This window comes from Rousettus aegyptiacus, unplaced genomic scaffold (assembly GCF_014176215.1).
Source record: "Rousettus aegyptiacus isolate mRouAeg1 unplaced genomic scaffold, mRouAeg1.p scaffold_m13_p_2, whole genome shotgun sequence".
Taxonomy (NCBI): domain Eukaryota; kingdom Metazoa; phylum Chordata; class Mammalia; order Chiroptera; family Pteropodidae; genus Rousettus; species Rousettus aegyptiacus.
In genome coordinates, this window is record NW_023416295.1 from 169,904,437 (window position 1) to 169,928,659 (window position 24,223).

The 24,223-nt window shown below is 59.2% G+C and overlaps 1 protein-coding gene across 2 annotated transcripts; it reads left to right on the forward strand.

Moving 5' to 3' along the window:
• MICALL1 (MICAL like 1) lies at positions 1-24,161 on the forward strand. 2 transcript variants are annotated; one of them, XM_036237475.1, is made up of 16 exons: positions 1-390; positions 4,781-4,829; positions 5,207-5,348; positions 8,897-8,985; positions 10,072-10,214; positions 11,455-11,903; positions 12,988-13,045; positions 13,943-14,316; positions 15,688-16,103; positions 18,313-18,447; positions 19,063-19,189; positions 19,305-19,395; positions 19,550-19,623; positions 21,477-21,591; positions 21,790-21,836; positions 22,888-24,161. In XM_036237475.1, the coding sequence occupies exons 1-16, from the start codon at positions 245-247 to the stop codon at positions 23,010-23,012; spliced, it is 2,580 nt and encodes an 859-aa protein (XP_036093368.1). In that variant the 5' UTR covers positions 1-244; the 3' UTR covers positions 23,013-24,161. The 2 variants fall into 2 exon arrangements, with proteins under 2 accessions (XP_036093368.1, XP_016017245.2); XM_016161759.2 differs by having other exon boundaries at positions 222-390; positions 22,891-23,355.
• Positions 24,162-24,223: the final 62 nt, after the last annotated feature.

A 24,223-nucleotide genomic window follows, 5' to 3' on the forward strand; every position in this document is an offset into this window, starting at 1 on the left:
GGCCGGGCAGGTCCGGGCAGGTCGGGGCGGGGCGCGGGCGGCCGAGCCGGGACCCCGCGCCGGAGCCCGGCGGAGGACTCGGAGGCCGTGGCCCCACCTCCTCCCCGCCCTGCGCCCGCCCGGAGCTCGCAGCAGCGCCCGGCAGCGCGGCGCGGGAGCCGCCGCCGGAGCCCGGGCCGAGGCGGGCACGAGGGGGAGGCCTTGTTCGCGGGCGCCCGGAGCCGGGCCGAAGCCCGCGCGGCTCATGGCGGGGCCGCGGGGCGCGCTGCTGGCCTGGTGCCGCCGCCAGTGCGAGGGCTACCGCGGCGTGGACGTCCGCGACCTGAGCAGCTCCTTCCGGGACGGCCTGGCCTTCTGCGCCATCCTGCACCGGCACCGGCCCGACCTGCTGTGAGTGCCGGGGCGGCGGGCGGGCCGGGACGTGGGGCGGCGGGGCCCGGGCTGGGGACCCCCGCCCCCCTCAGTGACGCGGGGCCCGGGCGGTGGCAGGCGCCGCCCCTCGGAGACCTAGACCCGACCCTGCGGAGGGACTCTGAGCGCCTCGATGGGCGCCGAGACACCCCCCCGCCCCCGAATCCGGGGCAACCCCCTCCCCCACTAGGTCTTTCTGACCCTGCCCACTGGGGGGACCCTGCACCCGCCGCGTGCTGGTCCCTCTGCTGCAGGGGTGGGGGGGAAGGGGTGACCCCGCCCACAGGGCTTGGATTTCCGCCTAAGGGGCTTAAGGGACAGCCTCCAAGGCCTTGGCCCTTTGAAGGGGCGCCGAGCCCTCCTTGGGGGGACTCTGGGCCTTTTCTGTACTAAACTCTTCTCAGGCAGGCACACTGAGCACCCTCCTCCCCGTGAGGCATTGAGGCCTCTTGGGGGGGGGGGCTTGCTCTGAGTACAGTGAACCTCATTTCTCTGGTTCCCTCATGCGATCGATCTTGTCGCTGGGGCACTACTAGCACAGTGCCTGGCAGGGCGGAAACTCTAGGTTAACAGTGGTTGGATAAATGGGTGTAACCCCACCCCCCAGTCAGGACACGGACCTGCCTCCCGGGCCTGCCCTCCTCAGGGGGGCAGGAAGGCCCAGTATAAACTGGTGTCTGACTGACAGCCACCATTAGGCTGCTCCAGGGTATGAAATGGCCCATTCTTGTCCCCAGCTGCCCAGCGAGGTTCTCATGGGAAAATTTATTCAGACCCCTAGAACAATTGATTTGGGCTTCTATCTCAGCTCCCTCTTACCTTAGGCCCTAGCATCTCATTCATTCATTCATTCATTCATTCATTCATAAAAACACTGAGCGAAAGTTTATCTGGTGCCCACCTTTCCTCTGCTTCCTGTCTCATCTGCAAGTTGGGGACAAGAGTCATGGTACTTGCCTCTCTTGCCTACAGGCCCGACCAAGGGCTCCCGGAGCCTGGCAGGATCTGGAGTCTCTGTATGTGACTCACCGTAAGACCTGCACTCCCTGAGGACTGCACCTGGGAGGGCTTTGAGGAAGGCAGGCAGGAAGGAAAGGACGGCCTCAAGGATTCGATGGCTCATGCTTTTGGTTGGCTCCGTACCATGTGGCACAGTGTCTGTGGTTGGGCCCTGGAGGAGAGAGTTTTAGAGCTGTGGATGCAGAATAAATAAATAAGACGAGGTAGAGACATAGGTGGGTCTTGCCTGCTGTGGGGCATGTGACAACTGCACTAACGGAAGTGGGCAGGGAGGGGTGGGATGGAGAATGGCACCTGGATTGGAGTGGAGGACTGGGCTGGGGGCCAGGCGGCGAGACCAGGAGGCAGGGGACAGGGCCAGTGTGTGCAGGCGCTCGGGTGTCAAGCTAAGCCGCGCAGTGGGTCTGAGCCTTCCAGCGTCAAAGTGCATGCTGATTGGTTTGCTGTCTCATGTGTGCTCCCTTGGGTATTTGTGCTCCCTTGGGTAAATACCGGATCCCTCCGGGTATCAGTTTCCTCATCTGTAAGATGGGGTTGATAGATAATAAGACTGACCTCACAGGATTGTCCTGAGGATTAAATGAGGTAATGAGCATTCAATTAACGTAAGTTATGCAAATAGTGTTTGTTATCAGGCAGTAGGGGATGGTGGTGAAAGTGTCTTATTCCTTCATTTATTCAACAAGTATTTACAGAGTTACTACTCTGCTGGGCACTGTGCCGGGTGATGATGGAGACAGCAACCAACAAAGAGACAAACCCCACACAGTCTCCCACAGCCTACGGGGGTAACAGATGTAGAAGCAGGGACAATAATTCCACGTGGGAAGTGCTGGCTTGGGAAGGCCTCCCCGATGTCACTTAGTCTTCCAGGAGATAGCAGGAGCCAGGTAAGGGCGTTTGGGCAGAGGGGACCACCTGAGCAGAGCCACAGGCAGCATTGCCCATGGCACACGGCAGGGAGGGCCAGAAGTGGCTGAGCCACGGTGCGGTGCGGTGCGTAGGGCCTCTTGCTGGCTAAGGAGGGTGGGTGGGGCCATGGGGAGCCATGCAGGTGCTTGGAGGGGGGATGTGACTCAAGTCGGTGTGGAATGGAGGGCAGCCCCCTCCTGAGAAGAGATCTGGAATCACCCCAGGCATTCATTTCACAAGGCAGGCCAGCGCCTGGGCTGCCAGCCCGTTGTCCCTCAGGACAGTCCTTTTGTCCTGCCAACACAGGACAAAAACCGAGGCCCAAGGGTCACATAAGGCATAGAGAGGACCTCAGCGATGGGTAGGGGAGGATCTCCACGAGAGGAGCGGTGGGGCAAGAATCATCCCCTAAAGTGGCCCTGTGGGCCCTGCCTCTGCGGGGGGCGGGGTTCCGCTGCCGGGTGAGGAGGCTGGTGCATTGCCCGCTACCCCCAGCCCAGGCATCCTTAAGCTCCCTCGAGCGCAGACACCACGTGGGTTTCATTTTTGTGCCCTTCATCTCCCCCAGGCAAATAGAACTCCCTGGGCCTTCGAAAACTCTCAGAAAAATCTCCACCTTACGGAGCCCAGATGCTGATTGGAGACAGAGATGGGGGTGGGGGAAGAGACTGGAGGAAGAATTGTAGAATCTCGGGGGCCTTTATGGTTTTCGCACTGCTTCCCACGTTTCTTCATTCACTAAACATTTATTGAACATCTACTAAGTAGCAGGAACTGTGTAGGGTGTTGGGGACACAGGGTGAACAAAATGTGACCCTAGCCTTCTCGAAATACTGTTGGGAGATTGAAATGAACGACCGAGACAAGTTGCTTTGTCTCATCTGGCCTGGGAACGAGCCTCTGTCGGGGGCTTAGGCTGGTGTCCCCTCACCCTGTTCAGCGTCACAGACCGGGGTTAGCAATGTTAGATAGCTCGCTGAGAGTCCCAGTCTTAGGCAGTGGCAGAGCAAGGGGAGTTAGGGACCCAGCTGGGGGGAGAAGGAAGTGGCCTGGACAGAGGTGGCAAAAGGGGGCTGAGGCACACACACTGTCGCCTCCTCTCTCCCCAGTCTACCCAGCCTGGGGGTACCTCTCTCCACGGTTCTCAAGCCACCCTTTCCTGCCTCTGCCCCAGTTCGCTGTACCTGGACTCTGCCTGGAGAAGCTGGGGTGTGTGGGAGGCGGGCAAGGAGAGGAGGGCGGACCTGCCTGCTCCCTACATCTGCGAGGCCAGCCCTTTACCGAGCCTGGACACCAGTCCTGGACTGGAAGGTGGTACTAGAGCCTAGCCCGGTTCACAGGTGGGAAAATGAAGGCTGCGAAGACTGTTGACCTGCCCAAGGTCACACAGCTCGACCTGGAAGAACAGGGCCTGGGACCTAGACCTTGGAGGATGTGCTGTCTTCTCCAGCCTCTGGGCCCACTGCATCGGGCAGGCAGGCTGCAGTTTTTAGCCATAGAAGGGCAAGGCTCCGGGCGGGTGCACCCAGGAGGCTGCGCGGCAAGAAGGCCAGGCTGCCTCCTCCGGTTTCTGCCACTTCAGCAGCCTGGGGCAGGGAGAGGGAGAGGGGGAGAAATAAAGCAGGCTGGCCAGCCGTCCCCTCCCGGGGTCTCCCAGGCAGGCCTCGCTGCCTCTCGCCTGTCCCAGCTTAGAAACTAGGAAACCCTTCACTGTCCCCCCAAGAGAAAGTGCCCCTAGAAGCGGCACGGCAGGGCCAATCAGCCATTCAGTGTTTGTAAGTATGTACGATTTCCGTTCTTGTTCAAACTTGTTCTATTCCTGGGCCCATCAAAAAAAACACACTCCTCTGCAGGCTGGGTTGCGTTTCAGATTGGTGTGGCTTCTCCAGGTTTGTGACATGCAGTGGAAGGACCAGGAGTATGGACTCCAGGGCTGGCAGGTTTCCCCTCTCCAGGCCTCAGTGCCCTCATCTGGAGCATGGGGTCAATACCCGTCAGAGAGAGTCGAAAATAATGTAAATTCAAGACAGGAGCTCAGCACAGTGCCCGCATGAGGCCCAAATGCCATGGATGTCCCTGTAATTACAAGCATTCGTCTTAGTCTTATCTTTGCCACTGACTCAGGACATGGCTTCCTGAGGAAGGGTGTCCAGAATTTGAAAAGAGGGAAGGGATTTAAACTTGAAAGCTTGGAGCTGAGCCCTGCTTGTCCTGAGTGATTTGCAGTCTCCGCTTGGATGCTCCCGGGTGCCATGAGCTCATCCCGTGCCCCCACCGGGCAGCCCTGGCTCTCCGAGGGTGTGCTTGTTGCCTCGGTTTCCTCCTCAGCAGTCCACACAGTCCTCCCCCTGGGATGAGGTCACCTCCACCGGCTCCTGGACTCACACCCTTGCACAGTCACCTCCTCAGCGCTCCTCCTCCCCTTTGCCTCTTTCAGAGATTTCGATTCACTTTCCAAGGACAATGTCTTCGAGAATAACCGTTTGGTGAGTCCGCAGCTAGATGGCAGCCCAAGGGGCCTTGTGTGGGCGGTGGGGGGTGGGCAGGGGTCTTGCAGGGCAGGAGCTGTGGTCGGGGGCTCCTTCCTGGATAGCTCCCTTCGGAGTGCCCGGCACTCGGGCCCTGGCCGCTCCTCTCCCCTGCCCCCTGCTTAGGTCTAACTCACTTGTTCCCAGAGCACCAGGCCTCTCCCTTCTCTGGGTCATTGTGTGAGGCCAGAGCTGAGGGGAGCCTCTGCCCTGGTCCCCCCATCTCCCTGAGAGAAGCTGAGCCTCAGCCACGGGGCACCCGCTAAACCTGCCTCCTCTTCCTCTTCCTGCTGTGGCTGCTTCTGCCCGCACCCCTGTACCTGTCCCCACCCCAGGCCTTTGAAGTGGCCGAGAAGGAGCTGGGGATCCCTGCTCTCCTGGACCCCAATGACATGGTCTCCATGAGTGTCCCCGACTGCCTCAGCATCATGACCTACGTGTCCCAGTATTACAACCACTTCGCCAGCCCTGGCCAAGGTGAGAGGAAGACAGCCTTTCAGGGAGACTGGCCCTGGGGGTGAGACTGGGGGTGTGTGTCAGCAGGCAGCTAGGAAGGCAGCACATCCTTCATTCACTGGATCATTCCTTCACGCATCGAAATGCTGTTTATTGAGCAAAACCTATAATCGAGCAAAATAATGTGAGAAGAGACAAAGCAGGGCGGGTTCACTGCTGTCTGTGAGTTCACCTCTGCACCCGCCCTCACTTCCTGTTTGCAGGTACTTCCCTGGGGTTTTCCTCCAGCAGGGAAGTGGCCTCCTAGGGCTATTGCGCCTTGTCTTCTCCAGAAGTGACCTTTAAGGACTGAGAATGGAGAAGCCGGGGAGTTGAGGGTGGGTGGGCAAGGGAGAAGGGGGTTTGGGGGGCACAAGCATATTTCTCTGCTCTGAGTCAGGTCACTGGGGGGCCACAGAGCCTCCTGCCTAGAGAATCTCTGTGCAGGAATCTCCTGGGGACAACTGGGCCTCTCCTTCTGCAGAGAAGTAGGCCCAGAGAGGGGAAGGAGGGAGCTCAAGGCACACAGCATGAAAGCTCAAAGGCTGGGTCGAGAATCGAGGTGTCCTGACCCTTGCGCTGGGTCACTGCTGTCCAAAGGTCCTGAGGGGGTGGGCGCCTCGCCCCTCCCCTGCCCCATTTCAGCCCTACCTCCTGCCTCTGCTCTCCACGTGGACAATCCCAGCCCATCTCTTTAAAAAAGCATTCCGTGAAGTCAGGTTTTTATTTTTTTTTTTTAGTTTTTAAAAGTAAAACATGCTTAGTGTGGACAATTTAGAACACAGAGAAAAGAGCATAACAATTAAAATAATTCTTTACTTCCCCCTTCCTGAGATAATGCTAGAGATTAATGTCATACTTGAATAAATCGCATTATGTGTATTTTGATAGAAATCAAAATAAAAGTCTTTGATGAGAGGCAATAGGGTAGAAGTTAAGAACACAGACTCAAAATTTTTTCTCTGGGTGACAGTGGGCCACCATGGTCACCTCCCTACCTCAGTTTCCCCTTTGCAGTGGGGGTGAGAACAGCTCCTGTCTCACAGTGCTGATGTGAGGAAGTGTGAGCCTGTGTCTGGCTCTTGTTTAGGACTCGGGGTTAGTAGGATGTCTTCACTCCATTGGGTAGAGTCGAACTTACTTACCTAGAATCACAGTCCAGCCCTATCTTTTGGAGGGTTCCTTATTGCAAACCCCAATCCTCTTCCCTGGAGGGCCACCTTCTGGGGAGCTTCAGGGTAGGGACCCTCAATAATACTGTCGGTGGTAGCCATTCTGTTCCTGGGTCCTCACAGGCACCTAAGTGGGGGAGGGGAGCTGGTAGCCCAGCTCCCACACCCCCCGGGCCGGTGGGGATTCTTGTTCCTGAAGTACAGCTTATGCTGTTCATACAACTCAGTCCCCAAAGGCGAACCATTTTCATCCCGCCTGCTGCTCAACCAAAGGAAACGCTGTGCTGCGTTCCCAGCCGGGAGGCAAAGCCGGCTGTTAGGTTCTTCCCGCCCGTACTGTACCTTGTGGGCGAGTGGGGGGATTTCAGAGGGTGACCTCACTGGGCCGCGTAACTTTGGAGCCCGGCCCTGGCTGAGACACCGCAGCGCTTGCTGAGCGTTCAGCTTGTGCCAGGCTCCATGGGTGCCGGTGACCCTGGGCACATCAGCTGACCCCTGACTGCCAGTAGCCACTCCTGGTCTGGAACCAGCGTGTGAGCGAAGGGCACCCAGCATCTCTGGGAAATCAGAGGAGAGGTCCTTGCCCCACAGGGTGGCAGGGATGGGTGTCATCGGGATAAAATCTGTCTTTTTACTGGGGCTCCCGAGGGCCTCCCCCCACTTCACCTGAGCCACTCATTGCCCCAGCTGTGGTCCTACTGAATTTCTTATGCTTCTTTGAACACATCACGTTTCTTCCCTGCTAAGCCTTCTTCGTGATCCTCCAGCCCCAAACTCCACTTTCTGTTCTTCCTTTCTCACCCTCGCACATTCTTTCCACTCCTCCTCTAACCTTCCCTTTTGCCACCTCCAAGCAGCCTGCCCTGATATATTGCAGATGCTCCTGTAGCCCCCTGCCCCCAGGTGAACATAAGACTAGTGATAATATCTTGATTGTTCCTCTCTCTTCCCCTGCAGACTGTCTTCGCCTAGTTTACATCTATGTAGCTCCAGCACCTGGTACTTATTCATTCATTTAACAGATATTTATTGAGCCCTACTGTGTGCCAGGGACTGTGCTAGGCAGAGGGATGAGAACAGGACAGACTCACAGAGCCTGCAGTCTAATGGATGGGGGATGAGAAGAGAGAGCAAAGTAATAAGTGATATAATTTCAGGAGAGTCTAATATGGAAGGAAAATAAGGTAATGGGATGGAGAGCAACGGGGGTAGGAGCAAAGGGTGGCTGCCTTAAATGAGTGGTTAGGGAGGGCCTCTCCGAGGAGGTGGCGTTTAAGCTAAGCCTTGAACGAGGAGGAGAGGGAGGCCGTGCGAAGATCTGGGGAGGAATGTTCCAGGCGAGGGGGCAGCAGGGGGCCCGTGTGCCTCAGTAGGCGGCGGGGAAGGAGGAGACGAGGACAGAGGGGCCCGTAGGGACTGCGGCGTGATTAGGCTGCTGGGCCCCAAAAGTGTGTGAACATGACTCTTGGTAAGAAATAACATTTCACAGCACAATCTCAGTTGATGCACATGTATGTAACTGAAACAAGTTTCAGGAAATGATTCTTCCCCTCACGACATGTGATGCACGCGGATCTGTCCTATTTCACTTTTCAAATGTGCTGGTTGCAGTTCACCAAATTGATTTCAGGGTCCATTAGCGGATTATGACCTGAAGTTTGATAAATGCTGTTTTAGACCACAGTAAGGAACTTGGGTTTTATTTTTTTAATTATACAATAAAATACCATTTTTTTTTTTTTTTTTTTTTTGGAATACAGTTCGTGAATTTGGGGGTTTTATTTTACTCACTGGGCGCAGAGTAGATGCTCACTGAATATTTGCTGAAGTAATGAAGGGGTGGAGTGCTGGAGGAGGCCGATGGGGGTGGGATGGGCGGGTCTCTTCTCATTGGAGGGCAAGCAGGCAGGGTTCTGGGCCGCACCTGCCCACGTGGGCGGAGGCAGGGCAGCTCCTTGTCGGCCCAGAGGGCCAGCCCATTTTCCTGAACCTTCAGGCCAGCACCGTCCTGTCCCCTTCGGCCCCCTTACCCGGGGGGAGGGCAGCGACCCGTCCTATCACGTACTGGGTGCCGTGACTTCTGCGATCGCGCCGTTGCTTTATTGTTCACACTGCCCCAAGCAGTAGGAGTCACTGTCCCCCTTTGCAGCAGCTCAGTGAGGTTCAGTAGCTTGGGCTCAGCACTCAGCCTGGAACTGGAGGTGTCCCCTGGCCTGTGTGAAGAGGGAGGCTGCTCCGGTCTCACTGCATTGGGACCGAAGGTGATGCCTGTGGACCTTGAATCTCAGGCCAGACTGGGGCTTCCTGTGACTCCAGGGTTTCCACCTGTCTCAGAGCCTCTTTCTTGTCTCTTGGCAGCTGGGGTCTCGCCACCCAGAAAGGGCCTGGCACCCTCCTCCCCACCATCCGAAGCATCTGCTCCAGCGGAAGCAGGTTATAAGGCTCAGGTAGGCAGATATCTGCGGTGGGTGAGTGGGGTGCAGGTGGAGAGGGTGGCCTCGGGGTACAACTGCCAATGCAGAGTTCACAGAGTGGTCTATCCTTTTCCTGTTGGCTTTGGAAGTAGAATCACAGGCCAGGGTAGGAGGTGGTGTCAGGAGACGCCGGGCCTGGGAAGGGCGCATGGCGCAGTCCACAGCACTGGCTTTGCCATCCTGGGACTCATGGGATCTAACAACATGGTAAATGCTCCCTCGGTTCCTGTCGAGACAGAGATTTCGACTTCCCATGGTGTTTGCTTAATCCTCTCGACAAGCCTTGGAGGTCAGTATCGTGTGCCCCGATGCACAGATGAGAAGACAAACTCAGGCTTGGTCATTTGCCCAAGGTCTCTCAGCTGGGAAGTGGGGGTCACACAGCCAGTCACCTGCTCCAGGTGCTTAGAGAGATGACACTAGCCCTTCACATCTGGACAGCACTTCACAGTGTGCGAAGGACTCTCCCTCCTGCTTCCATCTGCTCCTTGTCGGAGGCTCCGGGCTCAGGGTCGGTGCCCAGTGAGCAGGTGCGGGGCCCAGACAGGCAGGGGACAGGGTTCCAGTTTGCAGGTGGGAACTCAAGGCTCAGAGACACCAACCACTTGCTCAAAGTCACGGTGCTTAGAAGTAGAGAAACCAGGGCTTAAACCTGCTGGGGCTCTAGGAGGGGAGGCAGAGAAGGCGGGTGAGGTGAGCCTAAGAAGAGAGTCACCTGCTGGGGGCCAGCCCGCCTGGACGGGAGAGGCGCAAGAGCAGCTGAGGGGAAGAAGTTCTTCAGCCGGTAGCTGCCTTTCTTGGGGCGGGGGGAAGGCCCCAGAAACTGAAGACAGGACTTTCATGTGTCTGTCCTGACTCAGTGACCTTGAGCAAGTCTTTCCCCATCTCTGGGCTTCAGCTTCCTCATCTATGAAACAGCGCCACTTCCACCACCCGCCCCTCTGGGGCTCTGATGAACTGCATTAGCACCGTGAAGCTCAGGCGCCCTTGGGGGACAGCAGCCCTCACGAAGGCTGGTGACGATGCCCCACCCCCACATGCTCACCCCATTCGCTGCAGGGCGAGGAGCTCTCCTCCAGCTGCCTGTCGGAGCAGGGTGCCCACCGGACCCCCAGCAGCACCTGCGCGGCCTGCCAGCAGCACGTGCACCTGGTGCAGCGTTACCTGGCCGAGGGCAAGCTGTACCACCGGCACTGCTTCCGGTGAGTGGCGGGGGGGGGGGGGGGGGGGGGCGGGGCCTGGGGGCAGGGGCCTCCCTCCTAGCACTCCCGCACCAGAGAGGGAGCGTCCGTGGATTCAGCGCCCCCACGCGCCAGGCCCCGTGGCAGGCTCTTTCTGCTGGAGCGTCCAGCGTATCCCCACTTTACCAGGGAGCAAACTGAGACCTACTGAGGGCACGAGACTTGCTCAGTCCCATAATTAGAGACAGAAATGGGCCGGAGCTCAGGGGTTCTGCCTCCAGTGCCGGCGCTCTTTGAGGTGAACTACCCGGTGATGTTTAAGGAGCAAAATAGGCTTTAAATGCCACTGGGAAAAAAAAACGATTAAAAAAAGAATCATAGTAACAACTTGCTTTTCTTGTATGGCTCCCAAAGGAAACCAGGCTTAGAGAAAATAGAATAAGAGGCCAGGAAGATGCAAATAACTTAGAAAATGTGTGAGAACATTTTACATGTTATACAAAAAGAAATCAGAAAAGAAAATCGAGACGTCAAGGGGAGCCGGTGACTGAGAGTTGCCACATGCATTCGGTCGTGGTTGTGTGTGTGTGTATGTGGCGTGTGTGGCCGGACCTGGAACCCAGGGACCTGACTGCCGACCTGAGATGTCATGGGGGAAGAATCTCAGGGAGGGGAACCGTTACACTGACCCGGACCTATCTGTCCACTAGGGCAGTGTTTTAAAATTTTTTACATGACCCCCAGTAAGAAATCCATTCAACACTGACCAGTTGTAAAGACATACCTGAAGCGCAACGTATATAAAGAGATACACAACTAGAATTAGAGTTTCATGAAACAAGCGTGATATACTCTGACATTTAATTTAGTTTTAATTTTATTCTCTTCTATGAAAAAAAAAAAACAACCCTGATTGGTTGAAAACTGCCGAATTGATTTCCTGAGCCACTAATGAGTGGCAGCCTGCACACCGGATGGCACCCCTTCGGGGCGACATCTTTGCTTCCTCGTGCAGCCTAAACTGAAGGCGTGTTTCAGGATTGATGTTGCTGATTTCACGTGGTTTTATTGTTCTACTATGATCCTGACAGTTGCCATTTGCCTTTTCCTCTGGAAAGTCCAGAGGATGGAGAGAATCCAGGCTGGCAGGTGGGAGGAGGGGAGGGAGGCGGCAGCCTTGGCTGCTGGCGGCGGGGTGGCCAGCGCCTTGGGCCGGGCTGCCGAGCCAGGTCAGATCCCCTGTCCCCCTTCTCCCTGGCAGGTGTCGGCAGTGCTCCAGCACCCTGCTCCCCGGGGCTTACAGGAGTGGGCCTGAGGAGGGCACCTTCGTGTGTGCGGAGCCGTGTGCCAGGCTGGGCCCGGGTGGGCGGTCGGGAGCCAAGTCTGGGCCCCCTCCGCAGCCGAAGCAACAGCAAGAAGCAAAGGAAGCAGCAGAAGGAGCCGCGGATGTGGAGGAAGGCGGCCCCGGACCTGGCGCAGCTGAGGTGGACGCGCCCAAGGCCAGCCCCGAGGCCCGGCCCCAGATCCCCACCAAGCCTCAGGTTCCTGACAAACCTCAGGAGCTGGCCAGCCCCCCAGCGGGCTGCCCCACGCCTGCCCCCAGGAAGGTCTCCGAGAGCACAGCCCTGACGCCCCCCACGCCCCGGCCCCGGTCCAGTCTGCAGCCTGAGAACTCGGCGGAGCAGGGTGGCGGCAGCGGGCTGGTGAACGGTGAGCGTCTGGTGTTTAAACACCGGGAGCGTTCACGGGGCCACCCTGGGTGCCTGCGTGTGCCTCGTGTGGGCGGCGCCTGTTTCTGCCATTGTTAGTTTGTGCAGCAGGTAGTGGCTGAGGGCCCTGTGCCGGGCTCTGCTCTCCATGCTCGGGCCACAGGCTGGACAAAAAAATGTCCTGGCCAGTCTGAGTGCACACCCCAGGCGACCTCCCCCCTCACGCCCAGCCCATGTGCTTGTCGCCTGTCTCAGTGTCTGGACGACTGGCAGGGTAGGTCTTGGGCTGGGGGCAGGGGGCAGCGGGCCCCTGGGGGCTCCCTTTAGGCCGGTCCGAACTGTGGTGGAGACCTCTGCCCCACCCCCCATCACAGGGCCTTCTCAAATGACCTTGCTGGGCTCCCCAGGCTCCTTGTGACCTGAGATGCGCTGGGTGGACCTGATCATTTGGTTAGGGACGGTGGTTAGGTTAGGGGACACCACGAGGGGCCTGCGGGAGAGAGGCTCGGGGTCGTTCAGTTCAGTTCTGCTCCAAGCCCAGCCCTGAGCTGGGCACTGGGGACAGAGATATTGTTTGGACCCGTCTCTGCTCTCAGGCACTGCCAGTCTCCAGGGGCAGACAGGCCCAGGCACGGGGATTTCAGTAGGACTTAGATGCCTGTTAAGATGGGGGGAGCAGAGGCTGTATGGGGTTCACCAAGGGCTCTTGGAAGTCAGGGGACAGACTTCCAGGAGGTGACACTGGGGCTGAGTTGTGACAGTGTTTCCTGTCTACTTTGGGGAAGTGTCTGCGGGGCACTTGGATTCCTCTTCTCAACTGAAGTGCACATGGGGTCTCTGGTGCCCTGGCCTGGCCCCTTTGACCTTCTCTACCGGTCACCTTCGGAGCTTATCTGGTCTCCCTGAGTGCCGGGCTGGGGAAGTAGGTGTGTCCAGGTGCGGCCGAGCTGCCTGTAGGAAGGAAGGGCGGCCTTGGGGGGGCAGGCACTCTGGCCGCCTCGCCAGGTGCCTCGCCGGGTGCGCCTCTCTGCTCTCCAGCCCACAGCTGCCCATGAAGGCCTGTCTTACTCTCCTTTCTCATCTAGGAAGGCTGCACGAACCCCCCGTCCCCAAGCCGAGAGGGACGCCCAAGCTGTCGGAAAGGTATGCCGGCCCTGAGAGGCTTTCAGGGGGGCTGGTAGTGGGAATGGGGGTCCCCCTGGGGCCTCTGTGGGGGGTGCGAGGCTTTCTGCGGGCACCTGGCCCACCCCACACGCTCCTGGGCATGGGCAGGGCTCATCTCTGGGTGGGGCAGGTTTGCTGCGCTCCCTTCCCCGAGGCCCCCCTTGGAGCCTCCCCTGTGGGTGGCAGTGGTTGATGGAGACAGCCCCCTCTGGGGTCCCTTTACCTCTCTGAGCCTCCACCACCTCTGTAGCGTGGGAGACCCAGGTCTGGCTCATAGAGCTGTGAGAATTAGCAGCCAGGTATAAAAGGGCCCAGAAAGGCTCAGCCGTTACGTGGCTCAGGTCTTCGACCCTGGGACCCTGCGTCCCAGGCGAGGACACCCGTTTCCAGCCGTTCTTTGGAGCTCTGCTTCTCCTGCGTGTCTGAGCGGAAGGTGGGCCACAGCCCAACAGCAGTTAATGCTCAGGGAGCACCCGCCGTGTGCCAGGTGCCCACTGGGTCCTTACGGTGACCTTGTGAGGTGAGGCTGCTGCTTGTTTCCATGTCATGGTGGGAGACTGATGCAGAGAGGCCGGGTGACTTGCTCAGGGTCACACAGGGAGCCCCTTGTGGGCCCTTTCCTGGGCTGCGCTTACGGAGGCTGCGTGACGTGAAGGTTTTACCCTCTCTGGGCCTCACAGGGCCCAGCTGGGATGTGACTCTAATAGTCCATTTTATCCTCGGGCCCAGAGTGGCCCCACTGGGCTGGGGGTGGATGAGGAGCAAGGTGCAGTTTCTCATTCACCCCCCTTTGAAATAGACTCAGAACCGTCCAGAGGGAAGGACGATGTCCCCCTTGCCTCTTAACGGTTTCTGCCTCTTCCTGCCGCTCTCCAGGACGCCAGCCCCCAGGAAGGACCCCCCATGGATCACGCTGGTACAGGCAGAGCCAAAGAAGAAGCCAGCCCCGCTGCCCCCAAGCGGCAGCCCCAGGTCTCCGTGCCGGCACAGTGGGCGGGTGGAGAATGGAGGCGTAGAGGGGGGCGCCCCAAGGAGCCCGGCGGTGGCTGGCCCGGAGCCCAAGCCCTACAACCCCTTTGAGGAAGAGGAGGAGGAGCCCCCGGCTGCACCCAGCCAGGCCACCGGCCCCGCTCAGGCCCACCCAGAGTCCACACCCAAGTCCTTACACCCGTGGTATGGCATCACCCCCACCAGCAGCCCCAAGACAAAGAAGCGCCCTGCCCCCCGAGCGCCCAGCGCGTCCCCACTCGGTGAGTGCCATCCCTGCGAGCTCTCCTGACAGTCGCCACTCGGGGGCGGGGCTCCTGGGTCAGCCCAGGGCCCCAGGGCCGGGCAGGGGGTGTGGTGCAGTGGGATCCCCTCTCGGCCAGCTGCCACGTGATTCACGTGTGTCCTCTCACTTAATGCTGGAGCTAACCTGCGAGGTAGGTAGCATCCCCCCATCTGCAAGCGAGGAAACAGGCACAGAGAGGGTAAGCGATTTGCCCAAGGCCTCACAGCACTTTAGCAGTGGAAGCAGGATTTGAACCTAGGCTCTAGACTCCACGCCTAATCCTGCGTGATCTACCTCACGGGTCTTCCGTGAGAATGAAGTGCATGATCTGGTGAAGCACTTAGCACAGTCAGGCTCACGGAAGGCGTGGGTTAGCTGGACTCTCGTCCCTATCTAGTCCCTCTCCTCCGTTGCTGGCAGCCTCGGGCTCTGCCCCGGCCCTGTGACTCAGGCCTTGTGACTTTGAGTAGTTCCTTCCCTGTGTCTGTCCTCGGTCCCCCAAACGGAAAGTGGTGGTGGGTCCGCTCCTGGGCGTGGTACCCCCTCAACCCAGCACCCGCTCTCTCCTCTAGGAACATTGTACTTTGGGCCTCTCACTGGCTTGTAGTCTTAGGCTCTGGGCCCGGTCACCTTCCACCATGGCTGGGGTCCAGCTACCCCCGAGACCTCAGTGGGAGCCCATCAGACAGTGGGGCCGAGAGCATGTTAGTGATTATCAGAGGCAGGTGCTCAGGTGGTGTGGGGTCCCCGCCTTGGCCCGTGCTGGATCCCTGGGACCCTCTAGCTGAGTGTGGTCAGCCAAGTGGAGGTGGCGGGCAGGCGTGGGCCACAGCCAGTGGGAGGGCTCTGAGTCAGACACAGCCGGGCTCGCCCCAGCCCTCGCTCAGGCCAGTGCCTCCTCTCTCAGCCTGTTGTCTCACTTGGAAAACACGACAATACTTTCAAGCGTAGTAGCCCTCACCTGCACGATGATCAAAGTGCAGGGCGGCGCCTGCCCAGAGCCGGCCGCGGCGAGGGCTGCCCGCTCCTGCCCTCACCTGCTGCCCTCCCTCCCACCTCTGCTCCGGGGCAGGGCCGCAGGAGAGGCCAGTCTCGAATATGCCTGTGCCCTCCCCTCCCCTGGCAGATTTGCCATTTAAATTCGGCTTGGCTTTGGGTCAGATGAGACGCGGGAGAAGTGGAGGTGGCAGCCCCGCTGGGTGAGGGAGTGAGGGTGGGTTGTCTGGGCCCTGGCTTCGTCTGGACGTGGAAGGACATGGGTTTCCGAGAGCGCAGCGTGTTAGGTGAGGCCGGAAGCTCTGACCGTGCCCCCTCATTCGTGCGCCCACTTGCTCATCTGTTTGTACAGCTCTCCACGCCTCCCGCCTCTCACACTCGGAACCACCCTCAGCTACCCCATCACCAGCCCTCAGCGTGGAGAGCCTGTCATCCGAGGGCTCCAGCCAGACCCCCAGCGGGGAGCTTCTGGAGCCACCTGTTGTGCCTAAGAGCTCCTCAGAGCCTGCCGTTCATGCCCCTGGCACCCCTGGGACCTCTGCCAGCCTCTCTGCCAACTCCTCCCTGTCCTCCTCCGGGGAGCTGGTGCAGCCCAGCATGGACCAGACACCTCAAGCCAGTCCTGGCCTTGCCCCCAGTCCTAGGGGCGGCCCGGGGTCCCAGCCAGCCAAGCCCTGCAGTGGTGCTGTCCCCACCCCTCTCTTGTCGGTTGGAGAAAAGAGCCTTGTGCCTTCCCCTGGAACCTCATCCCCGCAGCTCCAGGTAAAGGTGAGTGTGTCGCCCTCACTAGAAGCTGCCGTCCTGTCTAGTGGATGGGGGGTGGGGAGTCTGGTCTCAGGGGAGGAATGTCCAGGGCCTTCCATCTTTGCTGGCCTCTGACTTCTTGACTGACCTTGGCCATGTCCATCTGCCATGCGCCTCTCCATTCACTGAGGTACAGATCCTGCCATCCATCCTTCCATCCACGGGCCAGACCCCACCATCTATCTAGTCATCTCTCCACCCGCCTGGCCCTCCGTGCATGGATGCCTTCAGGCACCTGCTTACCTGCCTGGCCCCAGCCACTGTCCATCAGCAGCACATCCTTCCGTCTGCTGGTCCATTCACAGAGGCCCTGTTTATGCCAGAGGCCCCTTCCCAGACCCGCTCTGCACTCTTCTGTCTTCTTGGGGGTGGAGTGGACATGAGGCGAGCGACCTAGGGAGTTCGTTTTCCAGATGACATTTGTGGGCTGTTTGCACACTTGTTTCCATCTCATGCCAAGAACTGGAGGTCGCCAGGGGTCAAGACATTCCTCTGGGCATCTAGTTCCTAGGTTCTATCACCCACTTTTGTCCACTTTTACCCCACGCTCTGCAGCCCTCTGAAGGCTTAAGGCTTGTCCAGCCCTGGTGGAGGGGGCAGCTGTGCCCCTGGGGCAGCTGTGGTCATGGCCTGGCCTGACAGCGTAGGCTGGGGAGGGGGCTGAGCTGTTGGTCCAGTGGCTCCCCACGTGCCTTTCAGATAACCTTCCCTGTTAACCTTCCCCATCCGGGCAATGGCCTCCTGCCCAGCTTTGCCGCCCAACTGCTGTGAGACCTTGAGAAGGCCTCGCCCCTTCTAGGGGCCTTAGCTGGCTCAAGGAGCCCCAGGGTTCCTTGGTGGTGGGAGGTGGGGGAGGGGCTGGCTTTGGACAGCTACCCCACTGGCAGCTTGTTCAAACACTTGTTTTCTGTCCTGGGGGTATGTGTGTAAAAGGTCGTTTGAAGTTGGGTGGCTAAGAAAAGGCAAAGGGGCTAAGGTGTCAGGCTTTTGGGCCCTACTAGGCCCTTCTGGGTGTGAGGCAGAGCCCCAAGTGGGCTTTTTCTGGGGTGCCCCATAGCCCCGAAATTAGGAGAGAAGCCCAGAGGCAGTAGGGGCAGGAAACAGGGGGCTCGGGTGGTGCTGCCCTGCGGAAACCAAACCTCGTCTCCCTGCGCTGCCCGGACTCGGAGCAGCTATGGGTCTGAGAAAATTTCTCACGGGCTGGTGCAGGGGAGGTGAGCAGGGCCCCCTCCTGCCTCCCCCAGCTGCTGGGAGAAAGCTGGGTAAACACTCAGAAGAGCTCTCCACAGCCTCAAGTGAGGCCTCTTCACCGAGGCCTTGGAGTGCCGTTGAACCCGCTGGGTTGAACCCGCTGGATGCCCTGGGGTCGTGATGATGCATCTGTTTCCAGTGAGCTGGGGAAAGTGACGGGAGGTCGTTGGTGTGGCCCATGTGGCAGGCAGGTCCCTTTCCCAGCGCTGGGCCACCCGGCTGTGCCGGCCTCACGAGGGCAGGGCTCTCCCCAAAGGGACAGAAAGATGCAGGGCTCTGGGCACAGGGAGAGCAGCATCAGAGGACAGGGGTCTTTCCTGGGCGGGGAGGGAGCTACCCTTCTCCATCTGCTGGTCGGATGGAGGTGGAATCTCTGCTTTCGGACTTCCTGGCTGTGTGACGCTGGGCAAGGAGCTGTACCTCTCTGAGCCCGGTGCGCCTGCTGGAGAAAGGGTGGCTGTGAGTCCTGAATGAGCTACACTATAGCTCTGTCTGGCCTGAAAATCCATGTCCACTGTCCCCAGTGCTGGATGACTGTCGTGCCCTGAAACAGATTCTTACCCTAGCTTGGGCCATCGGGAAGTACATGGCCTTGAGCCAATTACTTAACCTCCCCGAACTTGAGTTTTAGCTGTCAAATGGGCGTGACAATACTCATCACTTTGGGAGCCATGTGAGAATTCAATAAGAACACATACAAGTCTCCAGCCGAGCAACCGCACAGGGGAGGTGCTGGGAAATAGGAGCGTTTGTTGAATGACAGTGCATCGGGGACTGGAAGCTGGGAGATTCTCTCTGCCTGGGCCCTCCTCCCCCTTCCTGTGGGGTCTAGCCTGCTTTCCACAGTCCCAGGTGATAAGGCTACTGGGGTCTTCCTGCCCCCTCCACAGGCTTATCCTCTGTCATGTTGCCCTGCCTTTAGTCTTCCTGCAAGGAGAATCCTTTTAACCGGAAGGCATCACCCACAGCGTCCCCAGCCACAAAGAAAGCCACCAAGGGCTCCAAGCCAGCGAGGCCTCCTGCCCCAGGACATGGCTTCCCACTCATCAAGCGGAAGGTACCAGCTGGGAGCTCCCAGACTGCCTGGGCCCGGCCCCTCCTTGGTCGCTTTAGGTTCCCCGTGGGACGCTTCAAGAGGATGGGCCGTCTGGGCAGCTGCCCTCAGATGTCGGAGAGGGGGCCCTTGGGTGACCCAGCTGGAAGGTTTAACTCGCAGCCAGAGGGATTTCTGGCGCATCACCTGTTCAGGAGCGATGGGTGGTGCATTTCACTTGTTTCTAATAATAGTTTAAGGATCGAAGCACTCACGTGATACACTTCTGGATAAATAGCTTAGAGTGTTCTCAAGTTTATCTTTCTAATGGGGTCACTCTCACACTGGGAGTGGCAGAGAAGGGGGCAGGGCTGCCGCGACAGGCAGGGAGGGAGTCGTGCCTCCCTCTGGGTGTGCCTGTCCGTGCTGGAGCCAGGGGCATGGAGGGGTCGCGGCTGTCTGCACACCGACCCTTCCCCACACTGGGATCCCGCGTCTCGCCCCACTGGGGCGTGGGACAGAGCTGGGCCCTGGGCCCGTGGTGGCCAGTGCCGGCTGGAGAAATGGCAAAGCTCCTGGCAGCAGGCAGGCGGGAGGAGAGGGCGATGTCCTTTTGGTGACCGGGGTGCTGTTGAGCAGGTCCAGGCTGACCAGTACATCCCCGAGGATGACATCCACAGGGAGGTGGACACCATTGAGCGCCAGCTGGATGCCTTGGAGCACCGCGGGGTCCAGCTGGAGGAGAAGCTGCGTGGGGGAATGAACGGTGCGGGCTCCTGGGAGCGCCTGGCGGGCGGGACCCAGGGCTGGCGGGAGCCCCTCTCCCTGGGGGGAGTGGGAACTGCTGCCAGCCCTGGCCTCAGTGCGCATCTGGCTTCCAGAGAGCCGTGAGGACGACATGCTGGTGGACTGGTTCAAGCTCATCCACGAGAAGCACCTGCTGGTGCGGCGGGAGTCCGAGCTCATCTATGTGTGAGTCCTCCCTCCCTGCCCTGGGCTCCTCCCCTTCCTGGAATCTGCAGACCTTAGGACAGAGAGCCCCCTGTCTTCCTTCCTTCATCACGGACAGCGCAGGCCAGGGCAGCTGTGCGTGGGGCCGGATTAATAGCTTATTCCCACCCCCTAGCTTCAAGCAGCAGAACCTGGAGCAGCGTCAGGCTGACGTGGAGTACGAGCTCCGGTGCCTTCTCAACAAACCAGGTGCGTGCAGCCGCATGCGTTCCTTGGGCACCTGCCCCAGGGACTGGTTCTTCCCCGCCACGCTGGCAAGTGGACAGATAGAGCCCTGACGGGGACACACAGGCAGACTCTGGAGACAGGGTCAGAGCAGAGGGCCTGGAGGTGTCGTCTGGGCTGGCAGGCTTGAGCCACGGTGAGAGAGGAATGTGGACACAAGGGGTGTCGGGGATGACAGGCTCACAGGGAGCGTCAGGCTCAGGAGCAGACTGCCTGTGGCCGTCCCCTCTCCCCGAACATGTGGGTGGGCTGGTTCCCAGCGGGGAGGGGCTCCAGGCCCCAGGGCTGCTCCGCTAAGTGGGTGACAGCAGAGGCCTCTCAGGGGCAGCTGTGGGTTCACGGCCATCAGGCCAGAGCATGGCAGGACATTACGATAGGGGTAAGGGAAGGTAGAGTGACTCATGCTCGGAGTGACTTGGAGTGACTCTGGAAGGGAGGGGCAGGACGGACCCAAGTGGTGGAGGGGCAGCAGGAGGGGTTGGGCTTGGAGACAGTCCCGTGTTCAGCCACCAACATGCCAGTGGACGGGGATGGGAGGCCGGTTTCTCAGCCTCACTGAGCCTCAGGCTTCAGGTGTTAAGACAGGCGAGGCAGAGCCTGTCGGTGGTAGAGCTGAGCTTTGGTTCCTGGCTCCGGCCTGTGCCCCTCCCTGCACACACATGGTCAGTGGAGAGACAGGATCCTGGGAAGCTGGGAGGCTGGATGAGACCCAGAGGCAGGAGGGTCCATGGGGAAGCCGTAGAAAGACCTAGCTTTCTGTTGCTGTTTCACTCCCAAATCTCGGGGGCTGGGATGTGGCTGCCACTCAGAGGGAGCCACAGAGACACCCTGTGGCCAAAGTGGGCACAGCACCTGTGTACCCCAGGCCAGCCTGGCCCTACTGTGTAGCTTCTCCAGCTCTCTGCAGGGTGGCAGCATATCCTGGGCTCATCAGATGTTGCTTTTGCGGGGCGAGACTGGTTTATGAGGCCCCCCAAGTGGGTTGGACCCATGTCTACCACAAGGGCTGTAGCCTGGGAGTATCAGGCTGCCCAGGCTCAATACTGGCTCCACCCCTGCTGTGTGACACTGGTCAAAGACTTAACTTCCCCGAGCCCCAGTTTTCCCACATGTAGATCGGGGTCATAGCTTGTCTAGGACCCAGATTTGGGACGTGGCAGAGTAGGACTTGAACTGGGGTGGTGACTTTGAAGCCCATGCTGTCCCTAGAACTATGCTGGGCCACCTGCCCCTGAGTTTTGACGAGGTGAGGTGGTAGGGGGTTGGGGCATGGCCGAGGGGGACTCAGGATGCTTATTTTGAGACAGGGAGGACTCTTGTGGAAGATGTAGAGGGAAGGCCAAGTGTGGGCATCCATCCTCTGGGAGCCTGTGGGCTGGGCGAGAGGGCAGGTAGGGCCTTAGGGTGGTCGTCAGGGTTTTTGCGAGGAGGCTGGAGACATCAGGGACACTTCCCGGCTGGTGTCCCTGTCCCCAGGGTCCCTCCAGTCTACCGTTCTTCATGGCATTAAAGTCCCAGCATGCCGCACGGGTCGCACTGCTTTTCCTGCATGAGGACCGTTGGGGTGCCCTTTTCTTTCCCCACCCCTGCCCACTCTGGCCAGCCCGCCCTCAGAGGCTCTCAGTGAGCCCAGCCCAAGTCCTGCCTCCTCCAAGAAACTACCTTGAACATTTATTGAATGAACGACTAGAAGCAGGAAGCCGTCTGGCATGCGTCGGTCTCTGTTCTCAGAACAGGTGTGCCGGCCTTCCCAGAAGGGTGTTTTGGTAGGCAGACCAGTATCTTTAGTCTCTTCTATAACTTTCCTCCTTGGACAGAAAAGGACTGGACAGAGGAGGACCGGGGCCGGGAGAAGGTGCTGATGCAGGAGATTGTGACCCTCATTGAGCAGCGCAACGCCATCATCAACTGCCTGGATGAGGACCGGCAGAGGTGACGTGGCTGGGTCAGGGGCCTCCTTGGGGGATCCTTGGGGGAAGGGCCCAGAGCAAGTCGGGCTGGCCCTGCCCTCCCTGCCAGCGATCCCAGTGCACCCTTGCTCAACCTGAGGGGAGTCGGAGGCGGGAAGGGCCCGAGAGATTTTCTGGTCCTTTCTCCTGTGGGACCCTTAGCTTCCCTTTCTTGATGCAGGGAGGAAGAGGAAGATAAGATGTTGGAAGCCATGATCAAGAAGAAAGGTGAGGGCCCCTCCTGGGACTCTGGCCCACTTGAACTCCTGGAGTGGGGGGGACAGGTTGAGCAGAGGGTTGGAGCTGGCGCCACAGGGATGGCGTGTGTCACCTCTCAGCCGTTTTGGTAGCTGGGAAGGCCACGTGCAGCAAGGCAGGCCAGCCTATAACCAGGAAGGCTGTGGCCGGGGCTCGGAGGAGGGGCATGGGATGCCCTGGTGCCCACGGGGAGGATCGTGGGGCACAGATCCTGCCCTGCGCTGTGCATTCCTCCTCGAGATCTGCAGCTGGTCTTGGAGGGGTCTGTGGGCTCGAGTCGCAGTGCCTACCGGGAATAAGAGAATTCCTGAAACGGTTAAAAGAGCACTGGACCAGGAGTCAGGAGATCTGGGTTTAATCTTCGTTCCACCCATGACTCATTTTGTGGCCTCGTGGTTGAGTCCGGACTCCACTCAGACTGCTCGGGTTCCAGTCCCAGCTCTGGTGCTTACTAGTGGGATACCTGAGCCAGCCACCCCGCCCTCTAGGCCTGACTTTCCTTGTCTGCAGAATGGGGACGATAGAGGCCCCCACCTCCCAGGTGTGTGCTGACTGCTGGGATAAGGTGTAAAGCACTTGGCCCAGGGCCTTGCACCTACAAAGAGATCAGTTGGTATCTATTTCAAACCCACATTTTCCTTGTCTACAAAATTAGAGGCTAGGAGAGATGATTTCTGAGGTTTCTTCTAGCTGTGACAGTCACTGTTTGTGTTGGAACCCACTGAGCTCTGAGCACTAGCCCGGGACGTCATCATTTTAAAGATAAATGTGTGCCAGGCTTCAGCGTTCCCAGATGGCTCTCATTCCGCTCTCTTAGACCCTTGCCGGAACACTGGGGAGAGTATGGTTCCCATCTATAGATGAAGAACTGGAGGCTCGGAGGGGTGGAGGGTGCCGTGCCCGGGGTTCCCCAGGAGGGGCTGGAGCTGGGCTGAGCCCCTGCGGGCCGGCACTCCCCGACCTCCGTCACTAACCCTGGCCTGTCCTGCACCGTGTGGTCAAGACTCCCCTTTCTCTCCGGCAGAGTTCCAGAAGGAGGCTGAACCCGAGGGCAGGAGGAAGGGGAAGTTCAAGACCATGAAGGTGCTGAAGCTGCTCGGAAACAAGCGTGACACCAAGAGCAAGTCCCCCGGGGACAGGAGCTGACAGCGAGGGGCTTCCACCCACCCCCTCCCAGCTCAGGCCCTGGGCTGTGCCCCACTGGAGGGGGCACCCCACTTCCCTTCAGGACCAGTTGAGAGGAAAGATGACTTAAGGGGAGGGGGCCTCCGGGTGACGGCCTCTCCCTCCTCAGGGTCCTCTGGCTGGTCTGGACCAAAGAATTTTCCTTCCCTCTTCTCCGAGCCACAGGCATCTGTGGCTCAGCCCTTCCCAGTCTGGTTCCGGTGACTCCAGATGCTGTGATGGACCCAAGGAGCAGGCGGGGTCCTCGGTCCAGGGAGTGGCAGTGGCTGAGCACACCCGCCCCTCGTCTCGCCCAGCCCGTGCCGCGACAGGCAGCTCCTTGGTCCTCCCTTCTGTACGAGGTCCAGACGGGGCCTCGTAGTTGTCAGAGTTCTGGCCTGAGGCTCCTTCCACCCTTGAGGTCTGCCCATGGGTGGCCTCTGGCCTGGTGTCCCACCTCGAGGGTTCTTTCTCTCCTGGCAGGCCAGAAAGCAGGGCCTGGCGGCCCCGGCTTCTTCGTGCCACGGCCCTGGCTCTGAGTCTCTGTCTTCCTTTCCAGGGCAGGCGGCCCTGAATCTGTTTCTCCTCATTCAGGAGCTGTATTTATGAAGTCTCTGATTCAGTTTTGGTTGGTTTCTGTGTCCTCTGACGTGAATGGGCCTGATGGACAAAACCCTCCCTCTATACTCTCTGTCCCTTGAAGTTCTCGGTGCTTCCTTCATCTTCCTCGCTCTCTAGGAAACCTCAGACTACACACTGTAGTCTGACCCCTTGTTGAGGCTCCCTGTGCCCAGGGTGAGGGGACGGGGGCCTGTTCCTGTGTGTGGTCGTCACCAGTTTGCTCATACTCGTCTGTTGTTCATTCTTTCCCGGCTTGTTCCCACCGAAGGACTGATGGCCACTCACCCCTTCGGAATGGCTGTGGGAGAGGAGCCGATGGGGATAATGCCTTTTCCCCAGGGACTGTGCCCAGCAGCTCTTGGTCAAAGCACTATTGCTATAAGCTATTCCTGGGGCTCCTCTAGGGCTCCCTTCCCTCAGCGCACTTCTGGGGAGAGACTGCACTGTATTAACTCATGAGGATTTCCTCACCACCAATAAATGGAGACAACCGCGTTACCGTGCCCTGCAGACATGGGTGCTTTTCCCTTGGCCACATCTGCCTCCTTTCCTGCCCCTGCTGCACCTTGTGG

Excerpts from the sequence above, each read along its gene's own strand:
- MICALL1 (XM_036237475.1), top strand. The coding sequence starts at position 245 with ATGGCGGGGCCGCGGGGCGCGCTGCTGGCCTGGTGCCGCCGCCAGTGC. Across the intron at positions 19,190-19,304 it reads GCTGCGTGGGGGAATGAACG|AGAGCCGTGAGGACGACATG; the intron begins GTGCGGGCTCCT and ends TCTGGCTTCCAG. Across the intron at positions 19,624-21,476 it reads GTGCCTTCTCAACAAACCAG|AAAAGGACTGGACAGAGGAG; the intron begins GTGCGTGCAGCC and ends CTCCTTGGACAG.